The sequence below is a fragment of the Geotrypetes seraphini genome, chromosome 3, assembly GCF_902459505.1.
Source record: "Geotrypetes seraphini chromosome 3, aGeoSer1.1, whole genome shotgun sequence".
Lineage (NCBI taxonomy): Eukaryota > Metazoa > Chordata > Amphibia > Gymnophiona > Dermophiidae > Geotrypetes > Geotrypetes seraphini.
This window is the reverse complement of record NC_047086.1, coordinates 51,008,539-51,032,785: the sequence shown is the minus strand read 5'-3', so window position 1 is coordinate 51,032,785 and position 24,247 is coordinate 51,008,539. Positions and strand designations below refer to the sequence as shown.

The following is a 24,247-nucleotide window of genomic DNA, read 5'->3' as shown; positions in this document are numbered from 1 at the left end:
ATGCTAATAAAAAGGCTTCTGATAAATTTGTCAAACTATGTAGAGGCCGAGGGTTTTATTCCCCAGCAACTTTTTTAACTGTAATGAGACGGACATTTTTGGAAAAATGCAGAGCAGAACCTACATCACAAAAGAGGAGAAGGCATGACCAGGCCACAAACCAATGAAGGACATGCTTACTCTATTCTAGGAATTCTAGTGGGGATCTAAAACTCAAACCTCTACTAGTGTTATCATAATGAAAAGTCACGAGGTTTCAAGAAACAGAATGGCATAAAAAGCAAACTCCATGTGATGTGGAGGGCAAACAGCAAAGGTTGGGTCACGAGACAATTTTTCATCAAGTAGATAAATGAAGCATTTGATCCCAAAAATATTTGCTGAACAAAGACTTGCTTCTGAAAGCTCTCCTACTTTGTTCCGCCCCTCCCCCTCTTTTTATTGATCGCTGGGGCTTTAAAAATCTTGCCGGGAGCAGCTACTTCATCTACCCTGCATAGCTGACTGTGTATTAGAGAATGACACGGTGAAAAAATTGGTCCCCGTCACCGCCCCGTCCCCGTCTCACCATCCTCTGCACCGCCCCGTCACCGTCATTCCCTTCACCGCCCCGTCACCGCCACTGCCACCCCATTCACCGCCCCGTCACCGCCACTGCAACCCCATTCACCGCCCCGTCACCGTCACCGCTGCATACATAAAAGCCTCAAACGGGTACGATTTTATATACTTTTCTAATATCTCCCCTATGTATCTGCCATTGCCCCCCCCTGTGTCCATATACCATCCCCATGGCATGTCCCCTTTTTGTCTCTGTCACTATGCCCCATGCACATAATTTCCCCTCTTTCTGTTACCTTCCTATGTCCAAATTTCCCCTATCTTCCTCTTCCATACCAGTGTGTCTCTTCTTTTCAACCCCATCTAGCTTTTTTCCCTCTTTCTTCCCCCCCCCCCTGCTTCTAGCATCTGGCTCACCTGCCTGTCCTTCCCTTTCTTTCCTGCTGTGGGTTTTTCTTTCCGTTTTCATCACCTTGGCCCAGAATCCTTTTCCCTTTCACTCCCTCCTTACAGTCTGAGCCGGGAACACGGATGATCGCACGGTCCTCGCAGCCCCCACCCGCCTGCCCAATCGATCGTAGTGATTAGCCAGCTCTCTCCCTTCTCCTCACCTTAGTTTGCAGGCTTTCTTTTTCAGAGACCTGCACGCTTTCCCAAAGAGCCGCACACGCGCGGCTGCTCAGTGTTCAATCTTCTGCTCTGCTGCAACTTCCTGTTTCCGGTTGCGTCAGAGCAGAAGATCGAAACTGAGCAGCAGTGGCTCTTTGATAGCGTGCGGGTCGCCGAAAAAGAAAATCTACAAACTAAGGTGAGGAGAAGGGAGAGAGCTGGCTAAACACTAGAATCGATTGGGCAGGCGGGTGTGAGCTGCGGGGACCGCGCGATCCTTCATGCCTCACTGCGGGGACAAGACCCATTCACCGCCCCGCGGGCGGTGAATGGCCTTGTCCCCGTCGCCGCAGCGACTGCTAGTTTTCTTCCCCGTTTTCGGCGGTAACCTGCGGCTAAAATGCGGTGGCCGCGGGTAAACTGCCACCGTGTCATTCTCTACTGTGTATCATCTCAGCTGGGGAGTGTGAGTTTGCTCCCCCCCCCCTGTTTTTTCGTTGGTTGCTGGGGCTTTAAAAATCTTGCCGGGAGGATCTACTTCATTGATCCTGCACTGCTGACTATCATCTCAGCTGGGGCATGTGAGCTTTCTCCGCCCCCCTCACTGTTAGGATACTATGGGCTATTTTTCCAAAGCCACGCTAAGGCCTTAACGTGCGGAATAGTGTGCGCTAAATTGCCGCATGCGCTAGCTGCTACCACCTCCTTTTGAGCAGGCGGTAGATTTTCAGCGTGCGCTAATCTGGTGTATGCGCTAAAATACTTAGCGCACCTTCGTAAAAGGAGCCCTATGTTTCAGTGTTCGCCCCAGAATTTTTTTCCTGCCAGGTGGCATGAAAAAGTAGTCGGGTGGGGCAGGACAGGGAAATTTTGTGGTGGGAAAAATTAAATGTGTACTATTTTTATTAGATTATTATTATTTTCTAATGCTCAATATGACTTCCGTTTTACTAAATTTAAGAAGTATCCAATTCTAGAAGTGAATAATTAGATATGCTCCCTCTTTCAAATGCTATAGAGCAGTGATTCCCAACCCTAATGAATATGCATGAGAGAGATTTGCATATGATGGAAGTGATAGGCATACAAATTTGCTTCATGCATATTCATTAGGGCTAGCCTGAAAACCCAATTGGCCTGGTGTTCCTCCAGGACAGGGTTGGGAACCACTGCTATAGAGGTTTGAAAAAGGGAAATGCGTTAATGAAGTCATTAGGTTCAATCTAACCATTTATTTCTGCGTGAATTTAAACAACAACAAAAAAAAAGAGATAAATATAACTCATCTAGTCATACAAGAAACAGCTCCAAGGGGCGGTGAATGGCCTTGTCCCCGTGCCCGCAATGAGCCCTTTCCCCCCCCCCCCCCCATCGTTTTGGCAGGTTACCCGTGGCTAGCCATGGATAACTGCCACCTTGTCATTCTCTACTTGGAAGTGTTACCAAGCTTGGTGCGCCCTCAGACAGGAAGACCTTTATCCCAGGACAAGTAGGCAGCATATTCTCTACATGTGGGTGACGTCATCCCTGTTGCGGACAGCTTTTCAAGCAAACTTGATTGAAGATCTTAAAAGTTTGCTAGTGCTGCTCTGCGCATGCGCATGTGCCTTCCCGCTCAGCTAAGGGGCGCGTCTCCTCAGCGTGGCCTCAGTTCTTAGTTTTCCGCGGAGCCTGAAAGCCCTGTCTCTCTTCTCTGTGTTCGAATCTAAGTGCCTTCCTGCACCGTGGCTTCTTTTGTTGTTTTTCTTTGATCAGAGTCGCTGTGCAACGTGTCTACAAACTTTGTTTCTTTTTTCTTCAAACGTCTTCGACCGGGGAGCCCCGTTTATCATTAGGCCGCTTGGCCTCGTGCGGCCGCGGCTACATCTTCTCCCTATGTCCCGGCCTGTTACCGGGTTTAAAAAGTGCACACAGTGCGGTCGGGTGATTTCTATTACTGACCCACACCGTTGGTGTATCCTGTGCCTGGGTTCTGACCATCCTACCGACTCCTGCCCGCGTTGCGCCTCTCTCCAGCCGCGGACTCTTCGGCGGCGGGCCAAGATCACCGAGCTCTTTGACGTCATGGATCAATCAGCTGATAAGGCTTCGACCCCGACCTCGACTTTAGCCTCGGTCTCGAAAGCATCGGTCCCGAGCAAATCCCTCTCGACCTCGAAGGTCCCGACTGCTCCGGCTACCAAGGCTTCGGCCTCGGATAAGTCTCCTCTTCCTCCTTCAGGTTCAGTGCTGCTACTGAAGAAGCCTTCCATGGAGTCCCTGGCATCCCAGGCAGTGAGTGCAAGCCTGCCAGCCTCGACAAGACCTCCTGCTCAGCGTGCCTCCAAAAAACGGGAATACTGTACCTCGAGGTCGCCCTCTTTGGAGCACACTGCTGCACCAGTCCGGCCAGATCCAATGGTCTCGGTGCCGATGTTGAGGACATGCTTAAAGCTATCCTGACCACGCAGCTCTTCTCTGTCCTGACCCAGCTTGCCCTAGCCTCGACCCTGCTCCCTGTCCACTAGCCTGAGTGTTGCGACAAGGTTTCCCAAGGCAAGCACTGACAGTCCCGCCAGTTATTCTCAAGTGACTCTTCCCCTACTCCCTCGAGACAGGCATCTTCAGCCGCCCGACCTCGATCGAAGCACCATTCCAGGCGTGCCTCGTCTTCGCAGCGGCTGCCGGCGAAATGGCAGAGGGACTCCCCTCCTCGACGGGGTAGGTCTCCAGAGCCTCGAGGCTTCTCGAGGCCTCGGCACACCGGGAGTCGGTCGGTCGGCCACGACGGTCTTCCGTCCCTCCTCGGTCTCCGAGTCGAGGCGTGTCGAGGACTCCCTCCTTGCTGCCGCGTCTGGGGATCTCTTCCCCCCTGGGCTCTCCGAGGCTTACTCCCCGTTCCTCGGACCCTGGGGTCCATGCCTTCCAGAACAGTTAAGCGCAAGTATTCTTCGACGCCCCCGTTGTCTCTTAGTAGAACTTCTTCAGTGTCTATGCTTTTGGACACTGATGTCCCGGCGCAATACTCGAGGGAAGCTTCTCCCTCCTTTACAGCTGCCCCGAGGTCGTAATCCTAAACGCCTCTGGAGGAGTGCTCCTCTGCCAAGCCGTCCTTCTTCACGATGTTCGTGGTGGACATGGGTAAGGCTCTTCCGCTGGACCTCCAGTCTGAATCCAAGTACAGTGGTGCCTCGCATAACGAACACCTCGCACAGCGAACGCTGCGCACAACGAACTTTATGTCTTGCTCCCTACAACGAACTTCGTTTCACACAACGAAGTCGCCAGAGCTGCATCTTTCCGCGCAGGCACTGCGCTTAACTGCCCTCTCTCCGCCTGGCTCCCTCTTGCCCCCCCGACTCCCCGACACGATCGGGGCAAAAAGGAGCCCAAGCCCTCTTGCCCCGCCGATTCCCCAACTCCCCGGCAATATCGGGCCAGGAGGGAGCCCAAGTCCTCCTGGCCACGGCGACCCCCTAACCCCACCCTGCACTACATTACGGGCAGGAGGGATCCCAGGCCCTCCTGCCCTCGACGCAAACCCCCCCTCCCCCCAACGACCGCCCCCCCCCCCAGAACCTCCGACCGCCCCCCCAGCCGACCCGCGACCCCCCTGGCCGACCCCCACGACACCCCCAACCCCCTTCCCCGTACCTTTCTGTAGTTGGCCGGACAGACGGGAGCCAAACCCGCCTGTCCGGCAGGCAGCCAACGACGGAATGAGGCCGGATTGGCCCATCCGTCCCAAAGCTCCGCCTACTGGTGGGGCCTAAGGCGCCTGGGCCAATCAGAATAGGCCCGGGAGCCTTAGGTCCCTCCTGGGGGCAGGGCCTGAGGCACATGGGCCCAACCCGACCATGTGCCTCAGGCCCTGCCCCCAGGAGGGACCTAAGGCTCCCAGGCCTATTCTGATTGGCCCAGGCGCCTTAGGCCCCACCAGTAGGCGGAGCTTTGGGACGGATGGGCCAATCCGGCCTCATTCCGTCGTTGGCTGCCTGCCGGACAGGCGGGTTTGGCTCCCGTCTGTCCGGCCAACTACAGAAAGGTACGGGGAAGGGGGTTGGGGGTGTCGTGGGGGTCGGCCAGGGGGGTCGCGGGTCGGCTGGGGGGGCGGTCGGAGGTTCTTGGGGGGGGCTGTCGTTGGGGGGAGGGGGGGTTTGCGTCGAGGGCAGGAGGGCCTGGGATCCCTCCTGCCCGTAATGTAGTGCAGGGTGGGGTTAGGGGGTCGCCGTGGCCAGGAGGACTTGGGCTCCCTCCTGGCCCGATATTGTCGGGGAGTTGGGGAATCGGCGGGGCAAGAGGGCTTGGGCTCCCTTTTGCCCCGATCGTGTCGGGGAGTCGGGGGGGCAAGAGGGCTTGAGCTCCCTCTTGCCCCGATCGTGTCGGGGGTGCCAGGGACCACACGGAGTCACCCACCGTACCACCCGATTCGGGTAAGCGCAGGTATCGGTGGGTGGCTTATTTGCGGGGGGGGGTGCCTTATTTTACATTTTTTTCTAAAAAGGGGGGGGGCTGTCTTATTTGATGGCCCTGCCTTATCATCGGGGAAACACGGTAGAAAAAAAAAAAAAAATGAACAGTTAAGTCCCAGTTTTTGCCGCTGAGACTCTGCCCTCTCTCACTGTAAAATTAGACTCTACTTAGTCTGTCTTTAAATTTAAAAAATGTGTGTTGTATTAAAAAACAATTATGTTTTTAGATGTATCTAAATAAAAATAGTAACCAAAAATTTATCTTTTTTTATGTCACCTTAGCATATTTTATGCTACAGAACGAATTATTTTGTTTTACATGTATTCTTATGGGAAAACGCGTTTCACACAACGAACGTTTCACATAACAAACTTGCTCCTGGAACGGATTAAGTTCGTTGTGTGAGGCACCACTGTATACCCAGGAATATTTAGAAGAGATGAAACCTCCTTATCCGCCGAGGGAATCTCTGTGTCTCCCTTTGAACCCAGTCTTACAGCAGACCTTCTTCCGTAATTTGGAGACGCCTTATGCTATTCATAGAAACATAGAAGATGACGGCAGAAAAGGGCTACAGCCCATCAAGTCTGCCCACTCTGCTTACCCACCCCCTGTCTATGCCCTAATGACCCAATTTCCTTATCTTGACCCTCGTAGGGATCCCATATGGGTATCCCATTTATTCTTAAAGTCTGGTACGCTGTCTGCCTCGATCACCTGCACTGGAAGCTTGTTCCAATGATCAACCACTCTCTCTGTGAAGAAATACTTTCTGGTGTCGCCATGAAATTTTCCGCCCCTGAGTTTGAGCGGGTGCCCTCTTGTGGCCGAGGGTCCCTTGAGAAAGAAAATATCATCTTCCACTTCGACACGTCCCGTGAGGTACTTAAATGTTTCGATCATGTCTCCCCTCTCCCTACGTTCCTCGAGAGTGTAGAGCTGCAATTTGTTCAGTCTCTCTTCGTACGAGAGACCCTTGAGCCCCAAGATCATCCTGGCCGTCCGCTGAACCGATTCAATTCTGCGCACATCTTTACTGTAATGTGGCCTCCAGAATTGCACACAGTACTCCAGATGAGGTCTCACCATGGCCCTGTACAACGGCATCATGACTTCAGGCTTTCGGCTGACGAAACTTCTATTGATACATCCCAATATCTGCCTTGCCTTAGATAAAGCCTTCTCCACTTGATTGGCAGTTTTCATGTCTGCACTGATGATTACTCCTAAATCTCGTTCTGTTGAAATCCTAGTTAAAGTTTCTCCGTTCAAGAAGTACGTCCTGCATGGATTTCCGCTTCCGAGGTGCATGACCTTACATTTCTTAGCATTGAAGCCTAGCTGCCAGGTTGAGGACCAACTTTCCAATGTAAGCAGGTCCAAGATGGGAGTCCTACTATCGGACGGTCCCATGTAAGGGGTTTGAAAAGGCTCAACTCTCCCACCAGTCCTTGGTGGTGGAGTCCTTTTTTGAAGAAATCTAACCCCTCCAGAGTCTACGCTGCTGTGCCCTTGGGCAGAGAGTTGCGTACTATGGACAAGTTTGGCCGGCGCCTATATCAGAATTCGATGATGGCCAACCGGGTCCTGAATTACAATTTCAATTTCACATCCTATCTCAAGCACTGCGTCAAATCCATGCTGTCTTTCCACTATGATTTACCTGACCACCGCCGCTCGGAGTTCCGCCAGCTTCAGGATACGCGGTCGTAGATTCGCATGTATATGCTCCAGGCTACTTATGATGCCTTCGAGTTGTCCTCGAGGGTCACGGCCTTTGCGATCGCTATGCGTTGCCTGGCCTGGCTGCAGATAGTGGATATGGATCCGAACCTATAGAACCGTCTGGCGAATCTCCCGTGCTTGGGCAACGAGCTTTTCAATGACTCCATCAAGGTGGCTACCAAGCGCCTCTCGGAATATGAGTGCTCCTTCGCCTCCCTGGTGAGACCGAAGCAGAAGGCTCCTCCCCGAAATCTTACAAATTGCCACCCAGCACTATCCGCAGAAGTCTACGCCGGTGTTTTCACGCCCGCCGCCCCAGCGTCAGCAGCAGCAGAGGACCCCCCAAAAGCCTCAGGCCCCTGCGACGGCAAAACCAGCGCCGTCTTTTTGACTATCCTGGTTTGAGCATGCCGCCCCCCATTCGTCCACGAGCCTTCTCCTCTACCTATCAGAAGCCATCACAGCCTGTTCTGTCACCAGTGGAAGTTGATTACTTCAGACCTTTGGGTTCTCTCCATCATTCGAGAAGGTTACTCCCTTCAGTTCCGGAGGATTCCTCCAGACCTGCCTCCAAGAGAGTGTCTTTCCAACAGGACGCAACTTCCCCTTCTTCTTCAAGAGGCTCAAGCCCTCCTTCGCCTCCAGGCGGTGGAAGAGGTCCCTTTGTGTCAACAGGCACCGGGTTCTATTCCCGGTACTTTCTAATCCCCAAAAAGACCGGGGACCTTGGCCCTATCCTGGACATAAGGGCGTTGAACAAATTTCTGGTCAAGGAGAAGTTCCGCATGCTCTCTCTTCCCTCCTTGCATCCCCTGATGGACGAAGGGGATTGGCTATGCTCACTGGATCTCAGAGGCCTACACTCGCATTCCGATTCATCCGGCCTTTCGAAGATTTCTGAGATTCCGGGTGGGGAATCTCCATCTACAGTATCGAGTTCTCCCTATCAGACTCGCATCCTCCCCAAGGGTCTTCAAGTGTTCCCATACCTCAATGACTGGCTCATCAAAGCGCCATCCAGGCCGGAGGTTATTGCAGTGACCCAATGGACTATTATATTCCTTCAGTCAACTTCCCCAAGTCCCAGTTGTGTCTCATTCAGTCTCTGCAGTTCATTGGAGTGGTGCTAGACATGGTTCGCCTCTGCTCTTTTCTGCCTCAGTCTCGACAGGATGCCCTCGCTCATCTATGCAAGAGGATCTCCCTTCTGTCGACAGTTTCGGCCAAGCATATGATAATCCTAATGGGGCACATGGCCTCCACCGTTCATGTGACTCCTTTCACCAGGCTTCACCTCTGAGTTCCTCAGTGGACCCTGGTGTCCCAATGGAGGCAAGACTGGGATCCCGCCTCTCAACACATTGCGGTGACTCCTTTTGTTGAAACGATCTCTCCACTGGTGGATGCTCTCCAATCATTCCAGAGGTTTTCTCTTTCACGTGCCTCCTGTGCAGAAGGTCCTGACAATGGACTCTTCTGCGTACGTCTGGGGGGCTCACCTCGATGGTCTATGTACTCAGGGTCTCTGGTCCAGCGCTGATCGTCGCTGTCACATCAATCTGCTGGAGCTTCAGGCCATTTCCAATGCTCTGAAAGCCTTTCGTCATCTGCTTCAAGATCACGTGGTTCTGGTTCGAACAGACAACCAGGTGGCGATGTATTATATCAACAAACAAGGGGGTACGGGGTCCCTGTCCCTTTGCCAAGAAGCTCTACGGATCTGGGATTGAGCAATACGTCACATCTTCTTCCGAGCTTTCTACATCCAGGGCCAGCGGAACTGCCTGGCAGACAAATTGAGCCGCCTTCTCCAGCCACACGAATGGACACTACACTCCTCCAATCTGCAGCAGGTGTTTGCTCGATGGGGAACTCCGCAGATAGATCTGTTCGCCTCCCCCCTCAACCACAAGTTGCCTTGTTTCTGCTCCAGGATTTACTCCTTGGACCGTCTCGAGGCGGATGCTTTCCTTCTTGATTGGACGGACCTGTTCCTCTATGCGTTCCCTCCATTTCCTCTGATTCTGAAGACTCTCGTCCAGCTCAAGTCTGTCCACGTCACCATGATTTTGATAGCTCCTCGGTGGCCCAAGCAGCTGTGGTTCTCCCTTCTGCTTTGACTTAGTGTCAGGGAGCCTCTGCTTCTGCCTGTGTTTCCTTCTCTGCTGTCTCAGAATCAGGGTTTACTGCTCATCCCAATCTGCAGTCTCTGCACTTAACAGCTTGGTTCTTCTCGACGCGATTCCCTTTTTCCGTTTCTCTCAGGATGTTCTTGAGGCCTCTCGGAAGAGTTCCACTCGCCAGTGCTACACCAGAAATGGACTAGATTTGCTGTGTGGTGTGCTAAGCATCGCATGGAGCCACTGTCTGCCTCTTTGTCTTCCGTGCTGGATTATCTGCTGCACTTGTCTCGGTTTGGTCTCAAATTGACATCTATTCGAGTCCACCTCGGTGCGATTGCTGCTTTTCATCAGCCGCTTGATGGGAAACCACTCTCACTATATCCGGTGGTTTCCCGGTTTATGAAAGGTCTTTTCAATGCCCATCCTCCACTCAAGCCTCCTCCTGTGGTTTGGGATCTGAGTGTGGTCCTGGTTCAGTTGATGAAACCTCCCTTTGAGCCCATTGATAAGTCTCTTTTGAAGTTTCTCACTTGGAAAGTGGTGTTCCTGATTGCCCTCACGTCTGCCCCCAGAGTCAGTGAGCTGCAAGCTCTGGTTGCAGACCTGCCTTTTACTGTTTTTCATCATGACAAGGTGGTCCTTCATACTCATCCTAAGTTCTTGCCTAAGGTGGTTTCGGATTTCCACCTCAATCAATCCATTGTTCTTCTTGTGTTTTTTCCTAAGCCTCATTTTCATCCTGGAGAAGTGACACTACACACTCTTGACTGTAAGAGGGCGTTGGCTTTCTACCTGCAACGCATTCAAGCTCATCAGATGGCTCCTCAACTCTTCATATCGTTTGATCCGAATCGGTTGCGGCGTCCTGTCTCCAAGCGCACCTTGTCCAACTGGTTAGCTGCTTGTATTTCCTTCTGCTACGCTCATGCTGATCTCCTGCTACAGGGTCGGGTCACGGGGCATAAAGACAGAGCTTTCCTCAGGTCCATGCCTATTGAGGAGATCTGCAAGGCCGCCACTTGGTCCTCTGTTCATACCTTCACCTCGCACTACTGTTTGGATACTTTTTCCAGGCGCGACGGCCAGTTCGGCCAGTCAGTTTTGCGTAATTTGTTCTCCTAAATTGCCAACTCTTCCACCGTCCCATTCTGGTTAGCTTTGAGGTCACCCACATATAGAGAATATGCGGCCTGCTTGTCCTGGAATAAAGCGCAGTTACTTACCGTAACAGGTGTTATCCAGGGACTGCAGGTAGATATTCTTGTAACCCACCCACCTCCCCTGGTTGGCTTCTTTGCTAGCTATCTGAACTGAGGCCATGCTGAGGAGACGCTCCCCCTAGCTGAGCGGGAAGGCACACGCGCATGCGCGGTGCAGCACTAGCAAACTTTAAGATCTTCAATCAAGTTTGCTTGAAAAGCTGTCTGCGACGGGGCTCCGTGGATGATGTCACCTACATGTAGAGAATATCTGCCTGCTGTCCCTGGATAACACCTGTTACGGTAAGTAACTGTGCTTTCTCTTCCTTTGATTCCTCGAGTCCTGGAGTTTCTGCAGGATGCCCTGAAGAAGGGTCTTGCAGTGGCTTTGCTCCGGGTTCAGATTGCTGGGTCCTCCTTCACTGTGGGGCTCTTTAGCATTTCATCTGGATGTGGTGCATTTTCACGGAGCACATTAAAACTCGGGCCTCCTTTGCATTTTCCCTATCCAACATGGAACCTAAATCAGGTTCTGCGCTCTTTGGCTCATCCGCTGTATGAGCCTTTGTAGCTGGCATCTTTGATAGATCTCACGGTAAAGACGGTCTTCCTTCTGGCTATTACTTTAGCCTGGAGAGTTTTGGAGCTTCAGGCTCTGTCCTGCAGGGATCCTTTTCTGCGTTTTACGGATTCCGCAGTGATGCTGCATACTATACCTTACTTTCTTCTGAAAGTGGTTTCTGCTTTCCATGTGAATCAGGAAGTTCGGCTTCCTGCATTTGCTTCCTTGGGTTCGAGGGAACAGGACTGGGTGCTGCAGGCTCGATGTGCGCAGGCTCTTGTTGCGGTATTTGGAAGTTACCAATGAGTTTCGTTTCTCTGACCACCTGTTTGTTTTGGTGGGGCCTGTTCACAAAGGTAGGTCAGCCTCTAAGGCTACCATTTCCAGGTGGATTTGCTTGATCATTTCTGCGGCTTACGTGTTTACCGGAAGAATCCCCTCCCCCCCACCGAGGTGCAGGCTCATTCGACCAGAGGAGTTTCCTCCTCTTGGGCAGAGTTGTCGGTTGTGTCTTTGAATGAGATTTGTAAGGCTGTTACATCGTTCTCCTTGCATACCTTCACCAAGTTTTACAGGATTGGTGTGGTATCCAAGCAGGATGCCCACTTTTGATTCCTCTGTATTGACAGCAGGCTCATCAGCCCCATCCTGAATTTTTGGGACTGCTCTGTTACGTCTCACTGGTCCCAGAATAAAGTGGGATTGTACAAGAACAAAAGATTAGATTCTTACCTTTTGCTAATCTTCTTTTTTGTAAATCCTCATTTTATTCCAGGAACCCGCCCTATTCTTGCTGATTTGCCAATGGTCTGCCTTACAAGTGCTGTACTGGTAAGCTGGATTTCTGTTTTCTTACCATAACAGGTGTTATCCAGGGACTGCAGGTAGATATTCTTGTAACCTACCCACCTCCCCTGGTTGGCTTCTTTGCTAGCTATCTGAACTGAGGCCATGCTGAGGAGTACCATCAGACTGAATTTAGCACTTAATTTGGGGAGGCCCTAGGTGCCCCCTTTAACACTGTTTTGTCGTTCAGGTTTTCCATGTTTCATAACCTGTTATTCATTTGCATTGTTCTTGCATTTGTTTATATGAGCACAATTGATTTGCTTGTCAGGGAGTTCCCCGTTCCTCTCTCTCTTGTTCTTATCTGCAGATGTTCCTGGCTGCTTTAAGACTGACGAGTACACAGAAGCATGCTTAGTGGTATGAGAGGTGGGGGTGAGAGGGAGGGGGGTAAAAGCTTTAAGGTGTTGAGGCTTCCTACAGATCCCTGGTGAGAGGAGGGAAATAACTCACTGGTCCTGGAATAAAGTGAGGATTTACAAGAAAGAAGATTAGCAAAGGTAAGAACCTAATCTTTCGTTGGTTGAATTTGTGATAAAGACATCATACATCAGGGTTTCTTCTGGTACTTAAAATCTTGCCACTAGGAGTTGCCATTATGCAGTTCTTGAGATTTTTCTCTGGATCTGTGAATGATACCCTGGTGGCATATGCAGATTGGGGCTGAAATTTTAATGGATTTGCTAGTTAAAAAAAAAAAAAAATCTTACCTGTTAAGATATTTTGGTAGTAGTTTCCAGATTTCTTTTGAGTCTTGATGACTCTTCAGCTCACAGTGTGTTCCATTCATGTTTTGACAGGTCGTGGAGGATCTAAAATAAGAGAGCTAGAAGATTCTTCCGGTTCTAAAATACAGGTGCACTTTTTTTTTTTTTTTAACTGTTTTAAATTGTCTTAGGATGGCAACTTATAAGTACAAGGACTGTCCCTATCACTAGACAAAGTAGGCAGTTGCTTTTGTGGGTCATAATGTTCCCCTTTATCTGTTTCCCAGGTGTCCCTCCTGACCCCACTCCCTGCCTTATCACAAAAGCAGGAAGGGGGTGGGAGTGGAGGAGAAAAGGCAAGATGTTGAATTATTGTGGCTGAAATTAGGGTCTTCAGCTGCCTGTGGGGGATAGGGTGAAGGGTACATAGCTGAAGGTTCATTTAGGGCTTGAGGAACCCGACCTGCCAGGTTTTTAGGATATCCACAATAAATGTTCATGAGAGATTTATATACCAAGGAGGCAGTGTATGTAAATTGATCTCATGTATATTCATTATGGATATCCTGAAAACTTGACTGATTGGGATTCCTTCTGAACAAGTTGAGGAATCACTGACTGGAAATCAGATAACAGCAGGCTAACTAGATTTTTGTTTTTTTGTTTAAAGAAGGGTTTAAGTTTTTTGTTTTATTATAATGTTCAGCTGTTATGATCTAGTGCAGAGGTGCCCAAATGGTCGATCACAATCGACCAGTAGATCACAAAAGCAAGCGAGTCGATCGCGTTGCCTTTGCAATCTTTTTCTTCCTGCCTCCCCGAACCAGGCCAAGCGCGTACAAGCGCTGGACACACAAAACTTCTCTGACGTCGGGGAGGAAGTTCGGGGCCAGCCAATCGTTGTCTGGCTGGGAGAGAGAGAAAAAAAGAGAGACAAAGAAAAAGGGAGGGGGCAGAAAGAAAGAAATATTGGATTTACAGAAGAAGGAAGTGCAACCAGAGAATCATGAAATCACCAGACAAAAAGGTAGGAAAAATAATTTTATTTTCAATTTAGTGATCAAAATGTGTCCGTTTTGAGAATTTATATCTGCTGTCTATATTTTGCACTATGGCCCCCTTTTACTAAAGCGCGATAGTGGTTTTTAGCACAGGGAGCCTATGAGCGTCGGGAGCTGCGAGGGGCATTCAGCGCAGCTCCCTGCGCTAAAACCCGCTATCGCAGTTTAGTGAAAGGGGAGGGGGTATATTTGTCTATTTTTGTATAGTTGTTACTGAGGTGACATTGCATATTTTAAAGTCATCTGCCTTGGCCTCTGAAAACCCCCCAAATACAAATGATGATTAACATTTTCTCTGCGTAGATCATTTTGGTCATTTTATTTTTTGTAATTCTTTGATTTTCAAGTCGAGTCAAAGTTCAAAAAATTTTACAAACAAGTAATACTTTAAACAACACTTACAGTCAATCAAATAATAATACAAAATATATTTTCCCTCTCCCACCCTCCCTGGATGTGTGTGCAAATCAAATAAAAATTGAAGGCTTATACAATTAATCCGAATTAACAAATTTCGTTAATGGACTCCATGTTTAAAATATTTTATTATGTCCCAATATTTCCAAATTCATTTTTTAATATCTATAACATTGACAAAAAGTTCCCCACCAAAAGGAAAAATTTAGCCTGTCCCAGTTCTTCCAATTCCTGGTGATCATTTGTATGGCAATCCCTGTCATAATTATAAGTCTGCTTTTATGCCTATCTAATGGATTTTTAGCTTTCAACAATGTCCCACATATGACCACATCGTAGGACAATGGAATCGATGTCCCCATATTGATTTCCAAAAATTGAGAATCAAGGAACAATAAAACAACAAATGATCCAGTGTCCCTACTTCAAGATGACAATGCCAGCATCTATTAGACTTTGAACTGTCCAACTTTTGTAAATGAACTGGGGTCCAAAAAATTCTATGTAACAAAAAGAACCAGGTTTGTCTCATAGATGCTGACGCTGTACATTTCATCCTCCAAGTCCAAATCCGTGGCCATTGGGTAGAAGAAATCTGCTTTATCTCAATGCTCCAAATGTCTTTTAGGCTTGTTTTAGGTTTTTTATTCAAATATTCAGATATTAATTTGTACCACTTGGCAGCATGGTGCCCTTGCAAATCTGTCTGAAAACATAGACCCGGCAAGCTATACTGATTTTTTTTAAGTTGCACCATTCAGGGAACCCATTCTGAATGACCTGTTTCAACTGCAACCATTTATAAGCTTGAGACTTTGATATGCCGAATGAGTTTTGCAGTTGTAATAAATTTAGCATTTTCCCATTTGAAATCACATACATATGCCTGCCTGCAGCCAATGTTTCCAGAGGATTTTAGACTCACCGATTTGTATCTTGGAGTTTAACCATAGAGATTGACACCTGGATTGTTGTATTGGCATAAGTGTTAAATTCTTAATACATTTTCATGTATTCCAGGTGGGAAAAAAGAATACTATTGTCATATATTCTAGGCAGGTTGATACTCAAAATATGTCTCAGACGTAATGGGGACATGAGGTGACTCTCTAATATCAGCCAATCCGGTAGATTCTCCATGAGTTCAGGAAGAATCCAATACATACCGTGACGCAATATGAAGGCTTGATGATACCTATAAAAATTTGGAAAATTTACCCTCCCCCTGCCGATTTGTAATTTTTGTAAAGATACTAAAGCTATTCTAGCAGTTTACTCAGCCAAATAAATTTTGTAAGAATACCATTTAATTTCTTATAAAAGGAACTTGAAAATAAACCGGTAACATACTCATTTGGTAATGAACCACATGCAAAATCATCATTTTTATGGTTTGGACTCTCCCCTATCAAGAAAGATGTAATGGGTTCCAATGCTCACACATTTCTTTGACTTTCAGCAATAAAGACTTTTCATTTACTGTCATTGTGTCTTCCAAAGTTCTTTGAATCATAATATCCAAATATATTATTCCCTCATCCTTCCAAAGGAATGGGAATGGATCAGTTAAACCTTTTACACAATGCACATTTAATGGAAGATCCTCTGTTCTGCCACGTGTTTATCTAACAAGGGTATGTAGAAGTCACTTCCAACTAAGCTTCAGAGTAATATTATTCTTTATTGTATAAATATCAGATAATGCCAAATAATGCAGATAGACATCAGATAATATACAGGATATAAGCAGAGAATATCTATATACACCAAATAGAATACTTCACTATGTCTGCCACATTCCGCCTGATCCTGATCAGGAATTTGAGCGATCAATAGGTCGGTACAGTGCATAGTTCCCAGGGCCGTGGCTGAATTCAAATTCTAAGATGTGACTCTCAGTCTTATATAGCACAGAAAGTGCTGAATCTCTTACACACACAGACACTGCTGTTTCTGCAGTAACAGCAGGTGTCTCCCTTATCTCCTAACTTTCACAGATGGAATGTTAGCCGCTGCTCGAACCCTCCCTTAGCATCACCCTCGGCAAGACATGAAACAGTATAAGATATATGGCACAAGCTGATAACAACTTGCTCTCACGAAAAGGCTGCCTAAATGTCTGGCACAGATGTAAGGCAAGGATTGCAGCTAAAAAGCAAGCAGACATGAAGATTCACACCTAATGGCCAAAGTGACCACTTGCCATGCCCTGGTCAACCAGGGGCATAACAATTCTGTAACCAGAAAATTTACCAAATCGATCAATCAATTTCAGTAAATGCGGTATGGTAGACTCAGGATTCTTCAAATGAAGCAAAATATCTGCATAAGCCGAAACCTTATATTCTCGACCTGCATATGGAATTTCCTGTATCTCCTTTGCCTGCTGAATGGCCAACAACAAGGGTTCCAGAACAACATCAAAAAGCAAAGGAAATGGGGGACATCTTTGTCTAACTCTCCTCTTCAGAGAAAAACGTTCTGATAATATATTATTAATATATATAATCCCAGGACAAGCAGGCAGGTATTCTCACTAATGGGTGACGTGATCCAACGGAGCCCTGATGCGGATGCTTCTTTGAAGAAAACTCGAAGTTTCGAGTCGCCCGCACCGCGCATGCACGAGTGCCTTCCTGCCCAGACCAGGGCGTGTCTCCTCAGTTCTTACTTTTCCGCGGAGCTGAGAAGTCTCTCTGCGCAGTTTTCTTCACTTGTGCCTTCTAAGTCCGCGGTTTTGGTTTTAATTGATCGTAATCGCTAATTTTCGACGTTTTATTGTTTTAAAAAAAAAATTTTTCATTCCGTTCGACCGGGCAGGCCACGTGGCCGCAGCCCCGCGGCTTCGATCTCGCACCGGAACTTTTTCGGCCTATGTCCCGGCCTATCACCAGTTTTAAAAAGTGTGACAAGTGCCAGCGCGCGATTTCGCTAACGGACCCTCATCGACGCTGTGTTCGGTGTCTTGGACCTGAACATCTCCCGAAATCATGCCGGCCTTGCTCCACACTCACCGCACGTGCTTTCAAACGCCGTTGCGTCCTGTGGGAATCGCTGTTCATGGAGTCCTCGGCGGATCCGTCGACCATGAAGGGACCTTCGCCTTCGACATCATCCGCATCTCCACAGCCTACTACCTCTGCGGCACCGAGTCTCATCAAGCCTGCCTCGTTTATCCCGGCTCAGACTCCAGCGCCTGCTGCGATGCCTTCCTCAACCTCCTCAGGTCAGGTAGCCCAGCAGCCCATTCCCCCAGTAGTATTGAAAGTGCCCAAGACGAAGTCCAAGTACTCACACACTACTACGAGGGAGCACGAGGCCCGTGTAGGTGGTCCCATTTCAGATGCGGATCCATCCTTGCCGGCCTCATTCCAGACTATGCTACAGAAGCAATTCATCAAGCTCTTTACCACGATGGGGCCTCGGCTTCTTTCCTGAATCCAGCCTGGGCACGTGGAGGCCTCCCGCGAGGTCGAGCTGCCTCCAGTGACTCAGCGGGGAACACACTCTCAACAGGGAGCAGTGTCTCTGCGAGTGTCTGGTCTGGCAACAATGCATGCATCGCAAGGAGCAGAGTCTTTGCCCATGCCTCCTCTGGAACCGATTCACTCGATGCAAAGAGCAGAGTCTTTGCGAGTGCCTCCATTGGAGCCGATTCACTCGATGCAAGGAGCAGAGTCTTTGCGAATGCCTCCGTTGGAGCCGATTCACTCGATGCAAGGAGCAGAGTCTTTGCGAATGCCTCCGTTGGAGCCGATTCACTCGATGCAAGGAGCAGAGTCTTTGCGAATGCCTCCGTTGGAGCCGATTCACTCGATGCAAGGAGCAGAGTCTTTGCGAATGCCTCCGTTGGAGCCGATTCACTCGATGCAAGGAGCAGAGTCTTTGCGAATGCCTCCGTTGGAGCCGATTCACTCGATGCAAGGAGCAGAGTCTTTGCGAATGCCTCCGTTGGAGCCGATTCCCTCGATGCAAGGAGCAGAGTCTTTGCGAATGCCTCCGTTGGAGCCGATTCCCTCGATGCAAGGAGCAGAGTCTTTGCGAATGCCTCCGTTGGAGCCGATTCCCTCGATGCAAGGAGCAGAGTCTTTGCGAATGCCTCCGTTGGAGCCGATTCCCTCGATGCAAGGAGCAGAGTCTTTGCGAATGCCTCCGTTGGAGCCGATTCCCTCGATGCAAGAAGCACCAAGTCTTTACCACTGCCCCCTTTGGAGCCGATCACCCTGACGGGGTTCGAGCCTTTACGGTAACCACCCCTGCTTCGATCAACCGCCTCCAGCCCCATTCACTACCTGGGGGCCTCAGCGAAGACTTTCTCACCTCGCCCATCGAGGCCAACCTCTCGATGCAGCCCACATCACCGATCGAGGCACTCGTCCAGGCATGCCTCGCCTCATCGGAAGCAAGCATACCTAGAGTACTCGCCTCCACTGATGCCAGAGCTCGAGGACACGATGGGATCTCTTTCACCATCTCGAGCCCTGTCCTCAATGGATCCGGAGGCCTCGACCTCATCGAGCCCATCCCGAAGCCCTGCAACCACCGATCAACTGTCTTTTTCCTCGTTCCTCCGGCATATGGCTGATGACATGGACATCCCCCTGGATACGGGGTCCAAATTTTCGAAGGAATACCTGGAGACTATGCGTCTCCCTCAACTACCCGCTGAGACCCTTAAGCTTCCCTTACACAAGCTTCTGAACCAGACCTTCGCACGATGCCTCGAGACACCTTATTCCATCCCCACCGTGCCGGGTAAATTGGACACCAGGTGCCTGCACAGTCCACCGAAAAGGGTTTGAAGTCTCTCAGCTCTCCCACCAGTCCCTACTGGTGGAGTCCTCACTGAAGCGGTCCCATCCCTCCCAGGTCTACGCCACCGTCCCACCTGGTAGAGAGGGGAAGACCATGGACCGATTCGGCAGGAGAGTTTACCAGAACTCCATGATGGCCTCGAGAGTTCTGAATTACAACTTCCACTTCGCGACCTATTTGGAATTCCTTTTGTCTGTACTCCAGAAGTTTACGCCCTTCGTGGACCCGAGGGCCCAGTTTGAGTACCAGGAGGCGCTGGCCTCGTTGTCCTAGCTCCGAGTACAGCTGATGCAGTCCTCCTACGACGCCTTTGAGCTCGCGGCTCGAGCCACAGCATGTTCGGTAGCTATGTGACGACTGGCGTGGCTGAGGACCATCGACATGGACTCCAACCTCCAGGACAGGCTTGCAAATGTTCCATGCGCTGGCAACGACCTCTTCGACGAGTCCATCGAGGCGGCAATCAAGAAGCTCTCGGACCATGAGAAATCCTTCCAGTCCATCCTGCGTCCGAAGCCCAGGTCTGCACCCCCCCTTCCCGGAAATCACGCCCACTGTTGATATACCAGCGTCGCTACCCTCCCAAACAGGCTCCATCCATCAGACAGCCTGTGAAGAGACAGCACTCGCAGAAACATCAGCAAAATCCTCAACCATCTACTGTTCCAAAGGCTACTCGGCCCTTTTGACTGTCTCAAAGAGGACATAGCCTGTCGTTCTGCCTTTTTCAACCAATCCACCCATCGGAGGTCGTCTCCAGCATTTTTACCATCGATGGGCGACCATTACCTCCGACCTCTGGGTCCTTTCCATTGTAAGGGAAGGGTACTCTCTTCAGTTCCACCAAATCCCTCGGGAACATCCTCCAAGAGAATATCCTTCCAACTTAACCCAGACCGCCTTTCTTCTTCAGGAAGCCCAGGCCTTGTTACAGCTGGGGGCTGTCGAACCGATCCCTCGGGACCAACAGAACAAGGGGTTTTACTCCTGGTACGTACTTGTTCCGAAGAAGACGGGCGATCTGTGAACCATTTTGGATCTTAGGGTACTCAACAAATTTTTGATCAAAGAAAAGTTCTGCATGCTGACCCTGGCATCCCTGTATCCCCTCCTTGAGCAGAATGACTGGTTATGCTCTCTGGACCTCAAGGAGGCCTACACCCACATTCCCATTCATCCGGCCTCCCGCCAATACCTTATATTCAGGGTGGGACAACTTCATCTCCAATACCGAGTGCTTCCCTTCGGCCTGGCCTCGTCACCCAGAGTCTTCACCAAGTGCCTGGTAGTGGTAGCTGCAGCACTCAGAAACCATGGTCTCCAAGTGTTCCCTTACCTGGACGACTGGCTCATCAAAGATTCCACGTCTCAGGGGGGTCGCCCTCGCGACCCAGAAGACCATTTGGTTATTGCAACACCTGGGATTCGAGATAAACTTCCCAAAATCCCACCTACAACCCTCCTAGACTCTCCCCTTCATTGGAGCGATCCTGGATACTACCCAACTCAGAGCGTTCCTTCCTCCCCCATGCATAAATGCTCTACTTCCCCTCTGCCATTCAGTGTCCTCTCACCCGTCCATTCCGGCGAGACAAATGATGGTCCTGCTTAGAGAATGACACGGTGGCGGTTTACCCGCGGCCACCGCATTTTAGCTGCGGGTCACCCGCGGGGCGGTGAATGGTCTTGTCCCCCGCAGTGAGGCATGAAGGATCGCGCGGTCCCCACAGCTCACACCCGCCCAATCGATTCCAGTGTCCAGCCAGCTCTCTCCCCTCTCCTCACCCCAGTCCGCAGATCCTCCTCCTCGGCGACCCGCACGCTACCAGAGAGCCGCGCACACCCGCCGCTGCTCAGCCTCGATCTTCTGCTCTGACGCAACCGGAAACAGGAAGTTGCAGCAGAGCAGAAGATCGAACACTGAGCAGCCGCGCGTGTGCGGCTCCCTGGGAAAGCGCGCAGGTTGCCGAAAAAGAAAACCCACAAACCAAGGTGAGGAGAAGGGAGAGAGCCGGCCAAATACCAGGATCGACCGGGCAGGCAGGAAGTGGCCGCGGGGACCGTGCGATCGCTAGTGTTCCCGGCTCAAATTGGAAGGAGGGAGTGAAAGGAAAAAGGCTTATATGGATGCAGCGGGGACGGTGACGGGGCGGTGAATGGGATGGCAGTGGCGGTGACGGGGCGGTGAAAGGGATGGCGGTGACGGGGCGGTGAAGGGATCGGCGGTGACGGGGCGGTGCAGAGGATGGTGGGGCGGTGACGGGGACAGATTTTTTCCCCGTGTCATTCTCTAGTCCTGCTAGACCACATGGCCTCAACGGTTCACGTGATCCCATTTGCCAGACTCCACCTGAGGATCCCCCAATGGACCGTGGCGTCCCAGTGGTCCCAAACGTCCGACCCTCTGACGCACCCTATCCAGGTTACTTCTGCTCTACAACAGTCTCTGCGCTGGTGAATGCTATCCTCCAATCTATCCAGCGATTTACTATTTCACACCCCCCACCATCAGAAAGTCCTCACGACTGACTCGTCGACTTATGCCTGGGGGGCTCATCTGGACGGCTTCCTCACCCAGGGCCACTGGACCAGCGCGGACCGCCAGTGCCACATCAATCTTCTGGAACTCAGGGCGATCCTCAACGCTCTCCAGGCCTTTCAGCATCTCCTTCGTGATCAAGTTGTCCTCATCCGCACAGACAACCAGGTTGCCATGTACTATGTCAACAAGCAGGGAGGCACGGGATCGGCTTCCCATTGCCAGGAAGCTCTGAAGGTGTGGTATTGGGCGATTCGCAACAATACCTTCCTCAGAGCGGTCTACATTCAGGGTGCAGACAATGCCTTAGCAGACAGCTTGAGTTGCCTCCTGCAACCTCACAAGTGGACTTTTAACTCCATTCCCCTTCATCACATCTTCGCTCTGTGTGGGACACCTCAGATAGACTTCTTTGCAGCCTCCCACAACTTCAAACTGCCTCAATTCTGCTCCAGGATCTACACTCCACATCGCCTCGAAGCAGACGCATTTCTTCTGGACTGGACGAATCTCTTTCTATATGCGTTTCCTCCATTTCCTCTCATCCAAAAGACTTTAGTCAAGCTGAAATCAACCCATGCCACCATGATCCTGATTGCACCATGGTGGCCCAGGCAACCTTGGTACTCCCTTCTACTCCAACTCAGCAGCAGGGAACCTTTCTTTCTACCAGTTTTTCCATCTCTTATTGCACAGCATCAGGGATCTCTGCTTGACCCCAACTTGCAGTCTCTACACCTGACAGCTTGGTTCCTCTCAACGTAACCCCTCTACAGTTTTCCCAACCCGTGAGGGACGTCCTGGAAGTGTCACGGAAGCCTGCTACTAGGCAATGGTACCACCAAAAATGGACTAGATTCTCTATTTGGTGTGTTTCTCAGCATCAGGAGCCTCAACACTCCTCCTTGTCTTCGGTTTTGGACTATCTTCTACACCTGTCTCATTCTGGTCTCAAGTCTTCTTCGATATGAGTCCATCTCAGTGCAATTGCTGCTTTCCATCAGCCTCTGCAAGGGAAACCTCTATCTGCCCATCCTGTGGTTTCCAGATTCATGAAAGGACTGTTCCACGTCAATCCTCCCCTCAAACCACCTCCAGTGGTCTGGGACCTCAACGTGGTCCTTTCACAATTTATGAAGCCTCCATTTGAACCTCTTCACAAGGCTCACCTGAAGTATCTCACTTGGAAAGTGGTGTTTCTCATTGGCCTCACTTCTGCCCGAGGAGTCAGTGAGCTCCAAGCCTTGGTTGCGGACCTGCCTTTTACAGTATTCCATCATGACAAGGTGGTTCTCCGCACTCATCCGAAATTCCTGCCTAAAGTTATCTCAGAATTTCATCTCAACCAATCCATTGTTCTTCCAGTGTTCTTTCCGAAGCCACATTCTCACCCTGGAGAATCTGCCCTTCATACTCTGGACTGTAAGCGTGCTTTGGCTTTCTACCTAGAACGCACCAAACCTCGCAGAACTGCTCCTCAACTTTTCATCTCTTTTGACCCGAACAAGTTGGGATGTCCTATATCCAAGCGCACCATCTCCAACTGGATGGCGGCTTGCATCTCATTCTGCTATGCCCAGGCTGAATTTCCCCTTGACAGAAAAATCACAGCCCATAAGGTCAGAACTATGGCAGCTTCTGTAGCTTTCCTCAGATCGAAACCAATCGATGAAATTTGTAAAGCTGCCACTTGGTCCTCGGTTCATACCTTCACGTCTCATTATTGCCTGGATACTTTCTCCAGACGGGATGGACAGTTTGGCCAAACAGTAATACAAAATTTATTCTCCTAAGTTGCCAACTCTCCCACCATCCCATTAAAGTTAGCTTGGAGGTCACCCATTAGTGAGAATACCTGCCTGCTTGTCCTGGGATAAAGCAGTGTTACTTACCGTAACAGTTGTTATCCAGGGACAGCAGGCAGCTATTCTCACGTCCCACCCACCTCCCCTGGGTTGGCTTCTCTGCTAGCTATTTGAACTGAGGAGACGCGCCCTGGTCTGGGCAGGAAGGCACTCGCGCATGCGTGATGCGGGCGACTTGAAACTTCGAGTTTTCTTCAAAGAAGCGTCCGCATCGGGGCTCCGTTGGATCACGCCACCCATTAGTGAGAATAGCTGCCTGCTGTCCCTGGATAACAACTGTTACGGTAAGTAACATTGCTATCTGGCAGAAGGGGAATTATACAAGGTTTGAATCATTTGAATAAATCCGGATCTTATACCAAACCAATCCATTGTTTGATACATGAAAGTTGTTTGATACATGAAAGTCCTTTCTACATGATCAAAGGCCTTCTTAGCATCCAAAGAAACAGAGTAGGCCAGATCATCCATTGTTTTTGCTAAATTTAGCATATGAAATGCCAATCTGGTATTATTTGAAGAATGTCTTTGAGCAACGAAACCCGTTTGGTGTATACCAATCATATAATTGAGAGCCTTGTCTTATCTTAGAGCCAATAACTTAGCCAGGATTTTCCTATTCACATTAATTAAAGAAATAGGCCTGTAGTTTGAAACCAACATGGAATCTCGGTTTGGCTTCGGCAAAACAATGGTTAACAATTCTGCCATAATACCTAATGTACAGCCCTTAGTCAGTTGTGAATGATATATTTTTAAAGGATGA

At 49.8% G+C, this 24,247-nt stretch overlaps 1 protein-coding gene across 4 annotated transcripts in view; it reads left to right on the top strand.

Annotated features, from left to right (window-relative positions):
* The window catches only part of DDX43 (DEAD-box helicase 43), a 267,260-nt gene that overhangs the window by 6,185 nt on the left and 236,828 nt on the right, over positions 1–24,247 (top strand). For all 4 annotated transcript variants that reach the window (XM_033935444.1, XM_033935443.1, XM_033935447.1 and 1 more), the window contains exon 2: positions 12,878–12,933. In XM_033935444.1, coding sequence (XP_033791335.1) covers positions 12,878–12,933 — 56 coding nt within the window. The remainder of the gene's footprint in view (positions 1–12,877; positions 12,934–24,247) is intronic.